The sequence below is a fragment of the Diaphorina citri genome, unplaced genomic scaffold, assembly GCF_000475195.1.
Source record: "Diaphorina citri unplaced genomic scaffold, Diaci psyllid genome assembly version 1.1 scaffold76, whole genome shotgun sequence".
NCBI lineage: Eukaryota > Metazoa > Arthropoda > Insecta > Hemiptera > Psyllidae > Diaphorina > Diaphorina citri.
This window is the reverse complement of record NW_007377513.1, coordinates 367,345-386,045: the sequence shown is the minus strand read 5'-3', so window position 1 is coordinate 386,045 and position 18,701 is coordinate 367,345. Positions and strand designations below refer to the sequence as shown.

General features: G+C 38.4%; 3 protein-coding genes across 4 annotated transcripts; 2 read left to right on the top strand and 1 right to left on the bottom strand.

Moving 5' to 3' along the window:
* Positions 1-22: 22 nt before the first annotated feature.
* LOC103521849 (proton-coupled amino acid transporter-like protein CG1139) lies at positions 23-3,003 on the bottom strand. Of its 2 annotated transcripts, none has more exons than XM_008486959.3 (5): positions 2,454-3,003; positions 1,935-2,085; positions 1,361-1,482; positions 876-1,087; positions 23-498 (listed from the first exon to the last, which is right to left on the bottom strand). In XM_008486959.3, the coding sequence occupies exons 1-5, from the start codon at positions 2,579-2,581 to the stop codon at positions 146-148; spliced, it is 966 nt and encodes a 321-aa protein (XP_008485181.1). In that variant the 5' UTR covers positions 2,582-3,003; the 3' UTR covers positions 23-145. The 2 variants fall into 2 exon arrangements, with proteins under 2 accessions (XP_008485181.1, XP_026688128.1); XM_026832327.1 differs by having other exon boundaries at positions 23-471.
* Positions 2,899-3,874, top strand: LOC103521839. Its single transcript, XM_026832337.1, has 2 exons — positions 2,899-3,033; positions 3,671-3,874. The coding sequence occupies exons 1-2, from the start codon at positions 2,910-2,912 to the stop codon at positions 3,859-3,861; spliced, it is 315 nt and encodes a 104-aa protein (XP_026688138.1). The 5' UTR covers positions 2,899-2,909; the 3' UTR covers positions 3,862-3,874.
* A 9,632-nt stretch (positions 3,875-13,506) lies between these two features.
* Positions 13,507-18,540, top strand: LOC103521829. Its single transcript, XM_026832376.1, has 7 exons — positions 13,507-13,824; positions 15,182-15,318; positions 15,691-15,809; positions 16,446-16,657; positions 17,152-17,403; positions 17,607-17,671; positions 18,295-18,540. Exons 1-7 carry the CDS (start codon positions 13,704-13,706, stop codon positions 18,538-18,540), a joined length of 1,152 nt encoding a protein of 383 aa, XP_026688177.1. The 5' UTR covers positions 13,507-13,703.
* Positions 18,541-18,701: the final 161 nt, after the last annotated feature.

Genomic DNA, 18,701 nt, shown 5'->3' with positions numbered 1-18,701 from the left:
GCGGGAAGTGTTAGAAGTTGGAAGACACACTTTCCATTTACCTAATACTCGTAAACCCTTCTGTAACTTTTAATCCCCTCCAGGGGAGTTACAGAATTTCGGCGGATTAAAACATTCAGCATTCAGAAGGGTAAAATTAAAATACTCACGGGTCATCTTTGGGGATGTTCAACGTGATGCTCCCTTCTACCAGCTGTCCGTACTTGTAGTATCCAATGACGCCCACAAACAGATAGATGATGATGATGGTTGTGAATCCCATATTGAAAATCCCGAACGGATTCTTCCGGTAGGAGCTTGGCGTTTTCATTTCGTCCTCCAGAGCGATCAGGACTCCTATGCCCAAGGAGGCAAAGAGGAAGGTTCCCATGAAGAGAGGAACTTCGTAGAGCTTTCCAAACAACTCAACGTCGCCAGGTCGAAGGATAGGTTGGTCTAGTCCGTCCCGGAATATGTAGTAGCAAACCATGCCTAAACCAATAGTAAGGAGGATATTACCTGGAAGTTGAGGAGATATGGGAATATCAATATACCATTATGTACAAAACAACAATCGTGTATCATGGTGTATAGGTACATCGAAGTACTGTCTTAACTGACAACAACGCCATAGCTTTAGGTATTTACATTTCAGAAGTCGAAACCTCTTGATCAAAGATTCTGAATTAAAGGAAGGAGAACCAACTCCTTTTATCAGATTGCTAAAAGAATGGACCTTTGTACCAGCTTTGGACCTTTGATTAATTAAAGATTCTGAATTAAAGGAGGTTGAATGAAGATTCTACTGCTCGTACAAACGCCCATCCTTTTAGCAATCTGATAAAAAGAGTTGGTTCTGCGTTCAACCTCTTTCAAATGATTCCATATAATCTTACCGATACTTGAGAAGGGCGACAGGAAATGCAGATTTTTCACCTGGTTCAAAACAATCATCACCACCGTGATGATCAGCTCCCAATGAATTTTCGCCAAACTAGTGTCGGGGGAAAAGTGGTGACAAGCCTGGTCGAAATTGTCCGCGATGAAGTTAATGTAGACACAACAAATGCCCAGGTGGTTCCAAAAGATGAAGAAATCCACAATGATGCTGAAGATGAAACAGAGGGGAAACAATGAGAAATGAATCAATATTGGGGATAAAGAGTCTATCAAATGCTCTTACATAATATAGAGTGGAGGATTTAAGTTGTTAAGTTCAAATTACATATTTACCGAGTCCATATTGTAGTAAGTTAGTACTCCTCTTGACCCTTGATGAATACCTATTAACTACCTACTCGAGATAATTGATAAATCTTTTAAGAAGCACAATATAAGATTGACCCTGATTTTAGGGTTCTTCGAGTGATGGGATACTTACGGAAGGGGTTTAGCAAGCCATCGTAAGCTAGGGGGTCCTTCCATCATGACAAGCTCACATACGTCTGGGAATTGGACTACGTGATATTTCATCTTCTTGCTGACGTCATATTTGATCTGCATCTGTAAATTTGAAACGGCCTATTAGCATCTTCATAAGGGTGAGATATTCCACCAAGAGAGTAGACTAGTCAATTCAATTCAATTCAATTCAATTTTTATTGTATTGTTAATACACATTATATACAAATTACAAATAATGACACAATTTAAATAAACGATGACGAAAAACAGGTAGTCTTCCTAATGTACTGTTTTAGCAGTATAGTGCTCGTATTACCAGCAGGCTTTTACTGTAAAATGTTAGCCTATTGTTGGCAGCGTGTATTAGTAGATAACAATTTTCATCTCCTTTATCTGTGGTAGGTAACCTATGGAAGCAAAATCTTTTGTTAAGGTAGCTACTACTAAACTACCATTATTTAAATGAGCCCCTTTTACTCAGATCCTATCTAACGTGGGTTGTTTTATTATTCTTATAGGATCATCGGGATCCAAGTTGCTTTGGATATTACCAACAAATGCAGCGTCATCATGGTCAGAGCACCGGTGAAAACACCAAAGAATAAACCAGGAAGATATCCGACTGATTTGAAACCACTGGGCATGGCGAGGCATCCGGTCCCAATGCTTCCTTTGATGAAGTGGATGTAGGTTTCCCAATTCCTGTGAAACAAAGTGAACTGTTCGTTGGAAAGATGGATATTCCTTACATCCTTTAAGTAGATATTTCTTTTTAATATCCGAATAAAATGGACCTATAGATTTCAAAAGCTGATAGGAAATGTCAGGACCCTGCCATATTCCGTATCTCATTCCCATTCTGGCTGTAAGCGTAAGGAGAGGAATGTAGAAGATCCCAAAAGAAACTGGTGATAGGTAGTTCTTAACCTGAAAGTAATGTTTCTGTTGTTTAACAATAAGAAAGTAAACTGAGCTAAAAATATAAGGGATGTTTCTTAGTCGACATAAGTTAATAGCCCTCACGTAAGTCTAGTTTAGGGGTAACTAGGCTTAAGTTTATTAGTACTTACGCAGTTGGGACCTCAATGTGCCGATCGAATGGATCAAAGTCCTCGTCCTCTACTTTCTCATTCGGCAGAACAGTTCCAAATCGCACCGTTCCTTTCTTCCGCTCTGGCTCCTCTATCACCTGCGCCATCGCAGCACTCAAATCCGAGGTTCTTCAAATCCTTCAAGGTGGTTGTGTCCAAATTATCGAGTTACGGAATCTGGACGTTAAAAGTTGAACGAGGTAAATGTCGACGCGAAGTCACTGAAAGTGGTCAAAATTGAGGATCATTATGGACTTTTAAGAATGGCCACCATTTCCTGTTGTCTAAATTGAAGTTGTGCCTCGCCAAATCCAACTCCCAACTGATACCTATGAATTGAAAAGGAAAGTCTTCCTGTTGTTCTAGGAGAAGTTACAAACTTTAGGTCGACTGTTTGGATCCTTCAACTAAAGTGAAATTTCTTAATGAATTCTTATGATGGCGCTGAAAAAGTGTGACCCTATTGATCCGGATAAATATGGCCGGAACTCCCACTTGGGTGGAATCTATTGCGATCACAACGTTCCAGTTCATATGATCAACCGACTTTTGGAAGAAGGTAAGGAAAACGGTACTTGTTCGGAAGTCACGTCAATGGAATATTGCTACAAAAAGGAGCTGTCACAAACGAGCAGTGACCAGTGTTACTCGTATTATAGGGTTAAGTTAAACACAACAAGGAGCTTTCATAATTTGAGCAGTGACTAGTGTTATGATAGGGTTAGGTTAAACACAAAAAGGAGATTCCTCATTGTCGTGGCTTCTGAATAATTACCGTAGAAACTGTTCACCACAGACTTTAAACAGATGGTTCTAGCCGTTCTAGTGAGAAGGAATCTTTGAACTACTGAATTCCAGATACTCTTATATTTCACCTCGTAGCACAGAATTAACAACTGCCTCGTGTAGGTCTGTACATATTGTTATTTGGTATATTTATCCATGTAATGTGACTACCGGTGTCCAGTGACCATAATAACTGCCTATCATGTATACAGATTTGTAGGCAAAATTAATTATAGGTACCTATAAGTATGTAATATAATTTTATTGTTACCTACTTGCATACTTACAATCCCGATTGGTATCAGAATGGGGTTTAACAACCTAATACATAGGAAGGTTTCAGGTAATAAGTAAAACCAGTCAGGACTCGAGACGAACGATGACTTAAGATTGCATTTCTTTTGTTTCAGATTTGCAGAGGCGACACAAAGTTTTGAAATGTTGCTCGACAGAACCAGATGTCACCTACAAGGACGAGATTTTCTTACCGGGAGTTGATATTCTTCACAGGGAAGTGGCCTTTGGGAAATGGGCCATCCCTAAATTGGTAAGATGGGGACTGATCGCCTTCAAAATTTCAAATAAATACCCAGCTGAATAGGTACCTATGTGTAGGCATAGTGGAAGGTCAATCAATCAATCAATCAATATTTTACTGTGGATATATACATAGTATGTTCACAATATTATAATAAAACCTATATACTTAAATAACTTAAATCTACTAAACTATAACTAATCTAAACTAAGGTACTCTAAGTCCGATTTATAGTGCAATGATTAATAAGTAATAACTCAAGGAGTCAGCTATAAATGACTGGTTAGCTTCAATATTTTTAATTAAGATGATTCTTAACAAACATATTTCCCAGTTATTGTAAATTTTTGAATGGTGGTTTATGTTCCTCCAGTATAAATAAGCACTATTATTATTATTATTATTATTATTATTATTATTATTATTATTATTATTATTATTATTTTGACGCTGATATATGACTAGGTGTGTTTACACGGAAGGCTAGAACTGCTGTAAACACCAGAGATAAGATGAAAATGTAGCTCTTTTAAGAGGTTTGATAGAGGAAACTGTACCAACGGAGGTCCTATCGTCTCGAGAGCGAAGAGAGGACAGGATAGAAAGCGAGCCGTTCCGAGAACGAACATTATCCCTTTAGTATCTTTTCAAAAACCGAGCAAGAGTACAGAATCGAAGAAAACCAGCTGTTCCGAGAGGATAATGTTTGCCCTTGGCTGGAATCGAACTTTCAGCTTCGATCTAACTGGTGGGAATGATATAGGGAATTGTAACAACGGAGGTCTTATCGTCCCGAAATCAAAGAGAGAACAGAGAATGATAGGATTGGAAATTGGAAGCCAGCCGTCCCGAGAACAGACCTTATCTGTTTAGGATAAAATTCGCCATTCTCGGGAATCGAACCCGGAGCTTTGAACTAAATTTTCGTTGTATTTTGTTTCAGAAATGTTCGGATGACAAGACATCTCATATTCCTACGTTTGCCAGAACAGAGCCACCTGATACTCAAGTAAGTCAGACTCAAGTAAAGGTAGGAAACACACGTCCACTTCAACTGGGAAGTCCGATGACCTTTGTCAAAAAATTGTCAAAAAATAGCTCGTTGATTAACAAGTAAGCATGTGAATAGTTGATCCCATGGGATTTTTCACGCCGAATCGAATGGTGAAACTTTTAGAACTGTCCGACTTACAGTTGAGAAGTTGCGGTTCCCCTCCATGCGCTTCCATCGGACTTCCCAGTTGACGTGGACTGTATAGGGAAATCGTTTCATCTCAATCTCGAGTTGGTAAACCAGAGTTACCTAGTTTCTCAAACCTCAGATTGCAGGTTTGATCCTAGAGGTTGGAGTGGATTTTTACACAAAGACATAGGTAGGTAATTGGACAAATTTAACAAATTATCTCATTATCAGCAAATTCAGCAATTGAATTATCAAAGACTCTCATTGAGTAAAAATTGTGCAGTTAACGGTGTGGTTTATGAGAAACGTGTCATATAAGATTATAAGCCATTTGTACGAGAGCACTACCATAAAGATAAAGGATTAGTTACTTATTTTTATATTTTTTATTGATATTGAAAAAACTCGAGATCTGTGTAGACCCCACAGACTTTCATAGATGCTCCTAAAGGTAGATACTTCACAACTATGTAGGTAGGTACTGTTTTGTCAACAGATAAATATTTTTATGATAGATGCTGTATGGGGGGCATAGATAGGTTTGATTGGTGAGATGCGTCTTATTCAGAATAGTTAGATATACGTGCACAACTGCAGGTATGAGTAGGTTGTAGGTTATTTAAATCTAGACAAACGAGAGGAAGATCGAAGAACAGATGGAAGGACCAAGTCAGAAAGGACATGACCATCCTCAATCTCACAACCGAGGACTCTTTCAACCGGGCTTTATGGAGACAAAAAGTTGGCGAGGCCAAATATATACCTACTAGGGTATGTGGTATGTGTGGCCATGGATGTAAGTGTAAGCCGTCTTTTACTCATTTGTCCAATATACACAACCAGATTAATCAGATTTGTCTATTACACAACAACCAAAACTCACAACACAGAATGCTTTGGACGGGGCAAGAACTTCAAAGAAATCCTCTATCACAAACAGATTGACATGCATAAAGCTGTAAAGTCAACGAAATTGTTGAAACAGTCTCCAATTTCAGCTGATTAGTTACCAGAAGACATTGTAGCTAGCTTCATCACTGTCAGCAGCAGCAACAACAATAACATCAACAACTGATCAGTTCCCTTGAAAAACTAGGACTGGAAAATTCCATGATCTCAGGTTCCACTCAATTACCAATAGGTATGAATTTACCTACATAGATTACGCAACAAGTAGGGAGGCCCCAGGAATACAGATAAATATTTTTATGATAGATGCTGTATGGGGGGCATAGATAGGTTTGATTGGTGAGATGCGTCTTATTCAGAATAGTTAGATACGTGCACAACTGCAGGTATGAGTAGGTTGTAGGTTATTTAAATTGGACATTCTAGAAATCTAGACAAACGAGAGGAAGATCGAAGAACAGATGGAAGGACCAAGTCAGAAAGGACATGAGCGAAACACTCGCTATAGGCAAGTAGGTATCTCCCGTTTGGGTACCGAGGTTAATAAATCGAGAAGGAACTGTAACAACGGAGGTCTTATCGTCCCAAAATCGAAGAGAGAATTAGGACAGGAAAGGAGAAAGCCAGTCGTTCCGAGAACGAACCCTATCTGCTTAGGAGAAAGTTCGCCAAGAGCATCCTCAATCTCACAACCGAGGACTCTTTCAACCGGGCTTTATGGAGACAAAAAGTTGGCGAGGCCAAATACCTACTAGGGTATGTGTGGCCATGGATGTAAGTGTAAGCCGTCGTTTACTCATTTGTCCAATATACACAACCAGATTAATCAGATTTGTTTATTACCTACACAATCAACGTCAAGGCTGGTATCCGGATGGGCGGGCAATAGCGTGCTGCTGGCAGTGCCCACTCAGGCTAGATGAGGTTAATGTGAGAAGGCGGGTAGCTTGTCGCCAAATGGAGGGGTAAAACCCCCGTCACTACAAACCGTAGCAGTTGTACAGTGACGTTAAAGTCTTATCGTCCCATCAAATTAATAAAAGTTTCAGGAATCCAAATAACTGTAAACCAAATCCAAATAACTTACATGGATGTCTTAGGCAGATTGAGAGTAACGCTTCCTTGAGTAGCTGCCCCATATTTCATATAGCCGACTAGCCCAGTGAATCCATACAGGCAGGTGATGAATACCATACCGATGTTAAACACACCACACGGCTTTCTGTAATCGGCTGGCTGCTTCATGTTGTTCTCTAGAGAGACTATCTGAAAAATAGAAGACAAGTCAATAATTTCTTAGACTTTTAAATGACATAATTTACCTATGCCATTTTTCTGCATTTGTTTTCACAGAGCAAACATGAGCAAATAACTGGCACTGGCAAACACAGAGATATTTGCCAAATATTTTTTAGGTTTATTACACTATTTTCTATACTTTTCCAAACAATTTGAGCAAATATTTGCTCACTGAGCAAAGAGTGTAATTTTAGCTTTTTAGAAAATTAAAAAGAAAACAAAGAATTTTAAAACAGACAAATATTTTCTTTAATATAGTGGGAAACCTTTACTTTTGATGTGAGCAAATTTTCATTTTTCTCTATTTGAGCAAACATTTTCAACACACAATATTTGCCTAAAAATTCCTCAAATGTAATACCCCTGCAAACAAATATTTATATTTCTGGTGCAAATATTTGCTCACTGAGCAAACAGTGTAATCCTAGCTTAAGATACTAAGATGGAGATGGAGAGACAAGGTTGGAGAAGAATTGAACGTTGAAAGAGAAAGGATGGACAAGGGAGTCAGTCAGTCAGTAGTGTTGCAATTGTTAGATTGGTGGGTATGAAGGGATAAAAGATTACCTTCAGGTTTGAGAGCTACTGATTAGGAATAACCGGAGCTTAAGATACTAAGATGGAGAGACAAGGTTGGAGAAGAATTGAACGTTGAAAGAGAAAGGATGGACAAGGGAGTCAGTCAGTCAGTCGTGTTGCAATTGTTAGATTGGTGGTATGAAGGGATAAAAGATTACCTTCAGGTTTGAGAGCTACTGATTAGGATTAACCGTAACAAGGTTTCGAACCTTATTGGGATACGTACAGTGGTATACCTGGTATACGAGTAGTCTATAGGCCGGTATCATCTTCTATGGTCAGATAATTATCTCATTCAATTAAAATAAAATAACAGGCATGCTGGCATGTCATGTCTGTTTTGGTAGGACTGGAAAATTCCATGATCTCAGGTTCCACTCAATTACCAATAGGTATGAATTTACCTACATAGATTACGCAACAAGTAGGGAGACCCCAGGAACAATAAATTCATGTACATCACTTACCTTATTCAAAATATCTGTGTTTCAGAGTCTTGCGGTTTCAAATTTGTCCACTCAAGATTCTTTGTAGTATTTCAAGTTTAACGTGAGTCTAAACTTAAGATTTTCCTCCGAGTTATGAGATTCTTTGCATCTTGATAGAAAATCAGACACTAGCGGTTTTGAAAAAGAGACAGTATTATCTGCCTTATTACAACTAGCGGCCGAAGCAAAGGAAAATCAAGATTTCAAATTCCAAGCTAAGATAAGACAAAAAGATTAAGATATCTCGAAAATGATGAAACTCTAGGAATATCGGAATAATAAAATTATCAGGCAGCACTTCAATAGTCAATGTTGGAAATCCAAGCTATAATCTTAGGAACAATAAAATAATCGTACAAAATTGTAAACGGAATTCTCACGTTATGCTTGCAACGAAACTGTTCCCTGAAAAGCAACAGACTAGACTCTTATAAAATTATCAGGCAGCACTTCAATAGTCAATGTTGGAAATCCAAGCTATAATCTTAGGAACAATAAAATAATCGTACAAAATTGTAGACGGAATTCTCACGTTATGCTTGCAACGAAACTGTTCCCTGAAAAGCAACAGACTAGACTCTTCAGTCTTTGCATTCCCCATTTAAATCGGAGACAAACCCCGAGCTATATCAAGCTCAGTAACTACAATTTTTCTACAACAGCACTAACGAATGATCGAATGATACTCTTGAGAACTCCTAGGTCGAGTTTTACCACCGTGGATTATCTCAGGATTGAGTTCAATCCGAGATTCACCTGGGTATCAAGTAGAGACTAGACTCTTCAGTCTTTGGCGTTCCCCATTTAAATCGGAGACAAACCCCGAGCTATATCAAGCTCAGTAACTACAATTTTTCTATAACAGCACTAACGAATGATCGAATGATACTCTTGAGATCCCCTAGGTCGAGTTTTACCACAGAGGATTATCTCAGGATTGAGTTCAATCCGAGATTCACCTGGGTATCGGAGACAAACCCCGAGCTATATCAAGCTCAGTAACTACAATTTTTCTACAACAGCACTAACGAATGATCGAATGATACTCTTGAGAACCCCTAGGTCGAGTTTTACCACCGTGGATTATCTCAGGATTGAGTTCAATCCGAGATTCACCTGGGTATCAAGTATAGGGAAATCGTTTCATGTCAATCTCGAGTTGGTAAACCAGAGTTACCTAGTTTCTCAAACCTCAGATTGCAGGTTTGATCCTAGAGGTTGGAGTGGATTTTTACACAAAGACATAGGTAGGTAATTGGACAAATTTAACAAATTATCTCATTATCAGCAAATTCAGCAATTGAATTATCAAAGACTCTCATTGAGTAAAAATTGTGCAGTTAACGGTGTGGTTTATGAGAAACGTGTCATATAAGATTATAAGCCATTTGTACGAGAGCACTACCATAAAGATAAAGGATTAGTTACTTAGTTTTATATTTTTTATTGATATTGAAAAAACTCGAGATCTTTGTAGACCCCACAGACTTTCATAGATGCTCCTAAAGGTAGATACTTCACAACTATACGGTGTGGTTTATGAGAAACGTGTCATATAAGATTATAAGCCATTTGTACGAGAGCACTACCATAAAGATAAAGGATTAGTTACTTATTTTTATATTTTTTATTGATATTGAAAAAACTCGAGATCTGTGTAGACCCCACAGACTTTCATAGATGCTCCTAAAGGTAGATACTTCACAACTATGTAGGTAGGTACTGTTTTGTCAACAGATAAATATTTTTATGATAGATGCTGTATGGGGGGCATAGATAGGTTTGATTGGTGAGATGCGTCTTATTCAGAATAGTTAGATATACGTGCACAACTGCAGGTATGAGTAGGTTGTAGGTTATTTAAATCTAGACAAACGAGAGGAAGATAAGGAGGCAAAGAGGAAGGTTCCCATGAAGAGAGGAACTTCGTAGAGCTTTCCAAACAACTCAACGTCGCCAGGTCGAAGGATAGGTTTGTCTAGTCCGTCCCGGAATATGTAGTAGCAAACCATGCCTAGACCAATAGTCAGGAGGATATTACCTGGAAGTTGAGGAGATATGGGAATATCAATATACCATTATGTACAAAACAACAATAGTGTATCATGGTGTATAGGTACATCGAAGTGTCAGAAAGGACATGACCATCCTCAATCTCACAACCGAGGACTCTTTCAACCGGGCTTTATGGAGACAAAAAGTTGGCGAGGCCAAATATATACCTACTAGGGTATGTGGACCATAGCTCCTTTTTCTGCAATTATCGAGGAACATAAACCACCATTCAAAAATTTACAATAACTGGGAAATATGTTTGTTAAGAATCATCTTAATTAAAAATATTGAAGCTAACCAGTCATTTATAGCTGACTCCTTGAGTTATTACTTATTAACCATTGCACTATAAATCGGACTTAGAGTACCTTCCCCCCTATGCCTACACATAGGTACCTATTCAGCTGGGAGGAGCTTTGTTATAAATGGAACGTGCATTGGTTTCGACTTCAATCCAATTCACTTGGTGGCGAACATTTACCTAGATATAATGTTGTGGCAAAGTATTTCAACACTTCTCTCTGGATTGAAACTCAGATCAATCAACGAGCACAGCGCTTTGGATACCAACTGCAAGTCGGGGGACCATAGCTCCTTTTTCTGCAATTATCGAGGAACATAAACCACCATTCAAAAATTTACAATAACTGGGAAATATGTTTGTTAAGAATCATCTTAATTAAAAATATTGAAGCTAACCAGTCATTTATAGCTGACTCCTTGAGTTATTACTTATTAATCATTGCACTATAAATCGGACTTAGAGTACCTTAGTTTAGATTAGTTATAGTTTAGTAGATTTAAGTTATTTAAGTATATAGGTTTTATTATAATATTGTGAACATACTATGTATATATCCACAGTAAAATATTGATTGATTGATTGATTGACCTTCCACAATATTGAAGCTAACCAGTCATTTATAGCTGACTCCTTGAGTTATTACTTATTAATCATTGCACTATAAATCGGACTTAGAGTACCTTCCTCCCGCGTTTTTGTTAAGCTACGCCGAGCAAGACCACTAAATGGATGAGTGACATGAACGGCCATGCCTTAAGCGACGGATTTCGGCTAGGCATCTTTGTTAAGCTACGCCGAGCAAGACCACTAAATGGATGAGTGACATGAACGGCCATGCCTTAAGCGACGGATTTCGGCTAGGCACTGATAAACCCGTCCGAAATTCAATCATTAACTGGCCTTTGTGGTAAGTAATCGAACGAAATTGTTCCATTCTTAATTACTTCACATATTTTTAGGCCAAAGCGTATTTGAAATACAAGGGGGATAAATTTGAGGACGAATTATATTGAGTTATTGAGCCCTAGCGTATGCCCCTGTGGGCTGTAGGGGGATAGGTGGCGACATGACCAAGGGTATAAAGTCCAATTAGGTAGTTCTTAACCTGAAAGTAATGTTTCTGTTGTTTAACAATAAGAAAGTAAACTTACATGAGCTAAAAATATAAGGGAAATTTCAAAAGCTGATAGGAAATGTCAGGACCCTGCCATATTCCGTATCTCATTCCCATTCTGGCTGTAAGCGTAAGGAGAGGAATGTAGAAGATCCCAAAAGAAACTGGTGATAGGTAGTTCTTAACCTGAAAGTAATGTTTCTGTTTTTTAACAATAAGAAAGTAAACTTACAATTTCAAAAGCTGATAGGAAATGTCAGGACCCTGCCATATTCCGTATCTCATTCCCATTCTGGCTGTAAGCGTAAGGAGAGGAATGTAAAAAGAAACTGGTGATAGGTAGTTCTTAACCTGAAAGTAATGTTTCTGTTGTTTAACAATAAGAAAGTAAACTTACATGAGCTAAAAATATAAGGGAAGTTTCCTGGCTGTAAGCGTAAGGAGAGGAATGTAGAAGATCCCAAAAGAAACTGGTGATAGGTAGTTCTTAACCTGAAAGTAATGTTTCTGTTGTTTAACAATAAGAAAGTAAACTGAGCTAAAAATATAAGGGATGTTTCTTAGTCGACATAAGTTAATAGCCCTCACGTAAGTCTAGTTTAGGGGTAACTAGGCTTAAGTTTATTAGTACTTACGCAGTTGGGACCTCAATGTGCCGATCGAATGGATCAAAGTCCTCGTCCTCTACTTTCTCATTCGGCAGAACAGTTCCAAATCGCACCGTTCCTTTCTTCCGCTCTGGCTCCTCTATCACCTGCGCCATCGCAGCACTCAAATCCGAGGTTCTTCAAATCCTTCAAGGTGGTTGTGTCCAAATTATCGAGTTACGGAATCTGGACGTTAAAAGTTGAACGAGGTAAATGTCGACGCGAAGTCACTGAAAGTGGTCAAAATTGAGGATCATTATGGACTTTTAAGAATGGCCACCATTTCCTGTTGTCTAAATTGAAGTTGTGCCTCGCCAAATCCAACTCCCAACTGATACCTATGAATTGAAAAGGAAAGTCTTCCTGTTGTTCTAGGAGAAGTTACAAACTTTAGGTCGACTGTTTGGATCCTTCAACTAAAGTGAAATTTCTTAATGAATTCTTATGATGGCGCTGAAAAAGTGTGACCCTATTGATCCGGATAAATATGGCCGGAACTCCCACTTGGGTGGAATCTATTGCGATCACAACGTTCCAGTTCATATGATCAACCGACTTTTGGAAGAAGGTAAGGAAAACGGTACTTGTTCGGAAGTCACGTCAATGGAATATTGCTACAAAAAGGAGCTGTCACAAACGAGCAGTGACCAGTGTTACTCGTATTATAGGGTTAAGTTAAACACAACAAGGAGCTTTCATAATTTGAGCAGTGACTAGTGTTATGATAGGGTTAGGTTAAACACAAAAAGGAGATTCCTCATTGTCGTGGCTTCTGAATAATTACCGTAGAAACTGTTCACCACAGACTTTAAACAGATGGTTCTAGCCGTTCTAGTGAGAAGGAATCTTTGAACTACTGAATTCCAGATACTCTTATATTTCACCTCGTAGCACAGAATTAACAACTGCCTCGTGTAGGTCTGTACATATTGTTATTTGGTATATTTATCCATGTAATGTGACTACCGGTGTCCAGTGACCTATCACCTGCGCCATCGCAGCACTCAAATCCGAGGTTCTTCAAATCCTTCAAGGTGGTTGTGTCCAAATTATCGAGTTACGGAATCTGAACGTTAAAAGTTGAACGAGGTAAATGTCGACGCGAAGTCACTGAAAGCGGTCAAAATTGAGGATCATTATGAACTTTTAAGAATGGCCACCATTTCCTGTTGTCTAAATTGAAGTTGTGCCTCGCCAAATCCAACTCCCAACTGATACCTTTGAATTGAAAGGGAAAGTCTTCCTGTTGTTCTAGGAGAAGTTACAAACTTTAGGTCGACTGTTTGGATCCTTGAACTGAAGTGAAATTTCTTAATGAATTCTTAAGATGGCGCTGAAAAAGTGTGACCCTATTGATCCGGATAAATATGGCCGGAACTCCCACTTGGGTGGAATCTATTGCGATCACAACGTTCCAGTTCATATGATTAACCGACTTTTGGAAGAAGGTAAGGAAAACGGTACTTGTTCAGAAGTCACGTCAATGGAATATTGCTACAAAAAGGAGCTGTCACAAACGAGCAGTGACCAGTGTTACTCGTATTATAGGGTTAACCGGAACTCCCACTTGGGTGGAATCTATTGCGATCACAACGTTCCAGTTCATATGATTAACCGACTTTTGGAAGAAGGTAAGGAAAACAGTACTTGTTTAGAAGTCACGTCAATGGAATGTTGTTACAAAAAGGAGCTGTCACAAACGAGCAGTGACCAGTGTTACTCGTATTATAGGGTTAGGTTAAACACAACAAGGAGCTTTCATAATTTGAGCAGTGACTAGTGTTATGATAGGGTTAGGTTAAACACAAAAAGGAGCTTCCTCATTGTCGTGGCTTCTGAATAATTACCGTAGAAACTGTTCACCACAGACTTTAAACAGATGGTTCTAGCCGTTCTAGTGAGACGGAATGTTTGAACTACTGAACTCCAGATACTCTTATGTTTCACCTCGTAGCACAGAATGAATAATTACCGTAGAAACTGTTCACCACAGACTTTAAACAGATGGTTCTAGCCGTTCTAGTGAGACGGAATGTTTGAACTACTGAATTCCAGATACTCTTATATTTCACCTCGTGGCACAGAATTAACAACTGCCTCGTGTATGTCTGTACATATTGTTATTTGGTATATTTATCCATGTAATGTGACTACCGGTGTCCAGTTACCATAATAACTGCCTATCATGTATACAGATTTGTAGGCAAAATTAATTATAGGTACCTATAAGTATGTAATATAATTTTATTGTTACCTACTTGCATACTTACAATCCCGATTGGTATCAGAATGGGGTTTAACAACCTAATACATAGGAAAGTTTCAGGTAATAAGTAAAACCAGTCAGGACTCGAGACCAACGATGACTTAATATTAACAACTGCCTCGTGTAGGTCTGTACATATTGTTATTTGGTATATTTATCCATGTAATGTGACTACCGGTGTCCAGTGACCATAACTGCCTATCATGTATACAGATTTGTAGGCAAAATTAATTATAGGTACCTATAAGTATGTAATATAATTTTATTGTTACCTACTTGCATACTTACAATCCCGATTGGTATCAGAATGGGGTTTAACAACCTAATACATAAGAAGGTTTCAGGTAATAAGTAAAACCAGTCAGGACTTGAGACCTATGTAATATAATTTTATTGTTACCTACTTGCATACTTACAATCCCGATTGGTATCAGAATGGGGTTTAACAACCTAATACATAGGAAGGTTTCAGGTAATAAGTAAAACCAGTCAGGACTCGAGACGAACGATGACTTAAGATTGCATTTCTTTTGTTTCAGATTTGCAGAGGCGACACAAAGTTTTGAAATGTTGCTCGACAGAACCAGATGTCACCTACAAGGACGAGATTTTCTTACCGGGAGTTGATATTCTTCACAGGGAAGTGGCCTTTGGGAAATGGGCCATCCCTAAATTGGTAAGATGGGGACTGATCGCCTTCAAAATTTCAAATAAATACCCAGCTGAATAGGTACCTATGTGTAGGCATAGTGGAAGGTCAATCAATCAATCAATCAATATTTTACTGTGGATATATACATAGTATGTTCACAATATTATAATAAAACCTATATACTTAAATAACTTAAATCTACTAAACTATAACTAATCTAAACTAAGGTACTCTAAGTCCGATTTATAGTGCAATGATTAATAAGTAATAACTCAAGGAGTCAGCTATAAATGACTGGTTAGCTTCAATATTTTTAATTAAGATGATTCTTAACAAACATATTTCCCAGTTATAGTAAATTTTTGAATGGTGGTTTATGTTCCTCGATAATTGCAGAAAAAGGAGCTATGGTCCCCCGACTTGCAGTTGGTATCCAAAGCGCTGTGCTCGTTGATTGATCTGAGTTTCAATCCAGAGAGAAGTGTTGAAATACTTTGCCACAACATTATATCTAGGTAAATGTTCGCCACCAAGTGAATTGGATTGAAGTCGAAACCAATGCACGTTCCATTTATATGTATAACAAAGCTCCGTCCGCAGGACGTTTGCTGATCAAAAGAACAATGTTTCAATTACCTACCCATCGTTTCTTATTTGGACCAGACTACACGTGTAGAATACTTTGCCACAACATTATATCTAGGTAAATGTTCGCCACCAAGTGAATTGGATTGAAGTCGAAACCAATACACGTTCCATTTATAACAAAGCTCCGTTCGCAGGACGTTTGCTCATCAAAAGAACAATGTTTCAATAATACTTTGCCACAACATTATATCTAGGTAAATGTTCGCCACCAAGTGAATTGGATTGAAGTCGAAACCAATGCACGTTCCATTTATATGTATAACAAAGCTCCGTCCGCAGGACGTTTGCTGATCAAAAGAACAATGTTTCAATTACCTACCCATCGTTTCTTATTTGGACCAGACTACACGTGTAGGCAGCATTGAAATGTTGAACGACTCTGATGTTCAACCAGCATTGCACACTCCTGAACATATTACTCATATTAAAGTGGACAGTAGCTTATCTGAAATATTGTAGAATTATGATGTCATAAAACTTCTCAAGGAATCGTCTACTTTCAGATTGGGTCGATCGGTGACTTCTAGCTCCCCATTCATTCGACAGCATGTTGCCATATTGCTTCGATGTATTGCCAATGCTCCGTACGGATGTAACCATATTGTCGGAAACAAATATCTGCTGGACCAAATCCTGCTGGGGTTGGACGACCCAATGGAACAAGTCAGATACGAATATTTGAGAACGGTCTACGTGTTGGTATCCTCGAGCTTAGGTGAGTGGATAAGTAGGTCCGTCAATTGGGGAATTCAGCAGTCAAATTAAATATTGTACTCCACTTATTTGTACTCCATTAAAAACTTCATTTTGAAATGGTGAAGAAGACGGATTAACAGATACGAATATTTGAGAACGGTCTACGTGTTGGTATCCTCGAGCTTAGGTGAGTGGATAAGTAGGTCCGTCAATTGGGGAATTCAGTAGTCAAATTACCTTGGGGAACAGCACTCAAATATAAATATTGTACTCCACTTATTTGTACTCCATTAAAAACATCATTTTGAAATGGTGAAGAAGACGGATTACTCAGACAAACAGGTTCCTCAGTGAGATAAAACTCTTTCAACATTTCTGATGACTTTTCCACGATCCTTTCTACAATCTTCTCCATTTCACCACTTCCAGTTCTCCAAGAGCTCGACTCTTTCAACATTTCTGATGACTTTTCCACGATCCTTTCTACAATCTTCTCCATTTCACCACTTCCAGTTCTCCAAGAGCTCAGTGATGCGGGTTACATTGAAGTCCTCATCTCCAAGTTATCTTCAGAACAGTCAGAGTTCTGTCTCCTACTGATCATCCATTGTCTGGAACACCTGGCTCACACCAGCAGCCATCAACAGGAATACCAGATCCAGGCCAATGTTATCGAATCGGTTCACGATCGCCTTAAAGGAAAATTCTCAGATCGGACCAAAATCGGACTGCTCGGAATTCTAGCGCAATTGATGAAGCATCCAGATGGCAAAGGTCATTTGACCCCGGAGCTGTTTCACTTGATGCTAGGATTCATTCTGAACGAAAAGGTAGAAATAAACTTTGAGATTTATACAACTATCTTTAATCTCTAGTAGCGCTGACAAACTTTCTTGACTTGGCGGGGCGGATCGCTATCGCCAAAATCGGACTGCTCGGAATTCTAGCGCAATTGATGAAGCATCCAGATGGCAAAGGTCATTTGACGCCGGAGCTGTTTCACTTGATGTTAGGATTCATTCTGAACGAAAAGGTAGAAATAAACTATCTTTAATCTCTAGTAGCGCTGACGAACTTTCTTGACTTGGCGGGGCGGATCGCTATCGTACTCCATCACTATTCAATACGTTACAGACATTCCTTCAACATTTTCTTCTTTCATACACGAGCCTCTTTCATAAAAACTTTTATGAAGTAGGCTTCTGCTGTCAATAATGGCTATTAATAAAGCTGACAATATAAAATAATACCTAATAACAGTATAAACTATAAATAAAGCTAAATTATAGTTAAGGCCATCACTATTCAATACGTTACAGACATTCCTTCAACATTTTCTTCTTTCATACACGAGCCTCTTTCATAAAAACTTTTATGAAGTAGACTTCTGCTGTCAATAAAGGCTATTAATAAAGCTGACAATATAAAATAATACCTAATAACAGTATAAACTATAAATAAAGCTAAATTATAGTTAGGTAGGTCGAGCCTCTTTCATAAAAACTTTTATGAAGTAGGCTTCTGCTGTCAATAATGGCTATTAATAAAGCTGACAATATAAAATAATACCTACCTATACCTAATAACAGTATAAACTATAAATAAAGCTAAATTATAGTTAAGTGAAACTTACCTATTCATGGCCAATTTCTTCAGGAAGTTTCGCCCGACCTGCAAGTAAACTCCATGCGGATTCTAACGTTCGCTGCAATCACCACAGAAAACAAACTCCTCCTTGTGCAATTTGAACGTATTGCCCAACTCATTGAGAAGCTAATAGACCTTGTCAGATATCACGATAAAAATATGCAGCTAAGCTCGATCCAATTGCTGACGGTGATATCGGAAACCAAATATGGTAGAGAGTTCATGATGTCCCGGTTGGAGTTTCTGCGTTGTTAAGTTCAAATTACATATTTACCGAGTCCATATTGTAGTAAGTTAGTACTCCTCTTGACCCTTGATGAATACCTATTAACTACTCGAGATAATTGATTAATCTTTTAAGAAGCACAATACAAGATCGACCCTGATTTTAGGGTTCTTCGAGTGATGGGATTCGA

What these genes read in the sequence shown, in the direction of transcription:
- LOC103521849 (XM_008486959.3), bottom strand. Translation starts at nt 2,581, where the DNA reads ATGGCGCAGGTGATAGAGGAGCCAGAGCGGAAGAAAGGAACGGTGCGA. An exon ending in TGGCTTGCTAAACCCCTTCC is followed by an intron (nt 1,088 to 1,360) that starts GTAAGTATCCCA and finishes TTTCATCTTCAG; the next exon opens with CATCATTGTGGATTTCTTCA. An exon ending in GTCGCCCTTCTCAAGTATCG is followed by an intron (nt 499 to 875) that starts GTAAGATTATAT and finishes CTCAACTTCCAG; the next exon opens with GTAATATCCTCCTTACTATT.
- LOC103521839 (XM_026832337.1), top strand. Translation starts at nt 2,910, where the DNA reads ATGATGGCGCTGAAAAAGTGTGACCCTATTGATCCGGATAAATATGGC. An exon ending in CAACCGACTTTTGGAAGAAG is followed by an intron (nt 3,034 to 3,670) that starts GTAAGGAAAACG and finishes CTTTTGTTTCAG; the next exon opens with ATTTGCAGAGGCGACACAAA.
- LOC103521829 (XM_026832376.1), top strand. Translation starts at nt 13,704, where the DNA reads ATGGCGCTGAAAAAGTGTGACCCTATTGATCCGGATAAATATGGCCGG. An exon ending in GTTGGTATCCTCGAGCTTAG is followed by an intron (nt 16,658 to 17,151) that starts GTGAGTGGATAA and finishes CACCACTTCCAG; the next exon opens with TTCTCCAAGAGCTCAGTGAT. An exon ending in GCAATTGATGAAGCATCCAG is followed by an intron (nt 17,404 to 17,606) that starts ATGGCAAAGGTC and finishes TGAAGCATCCAG; the next exon opens with ATGGCAAAGGTCATTTGACG.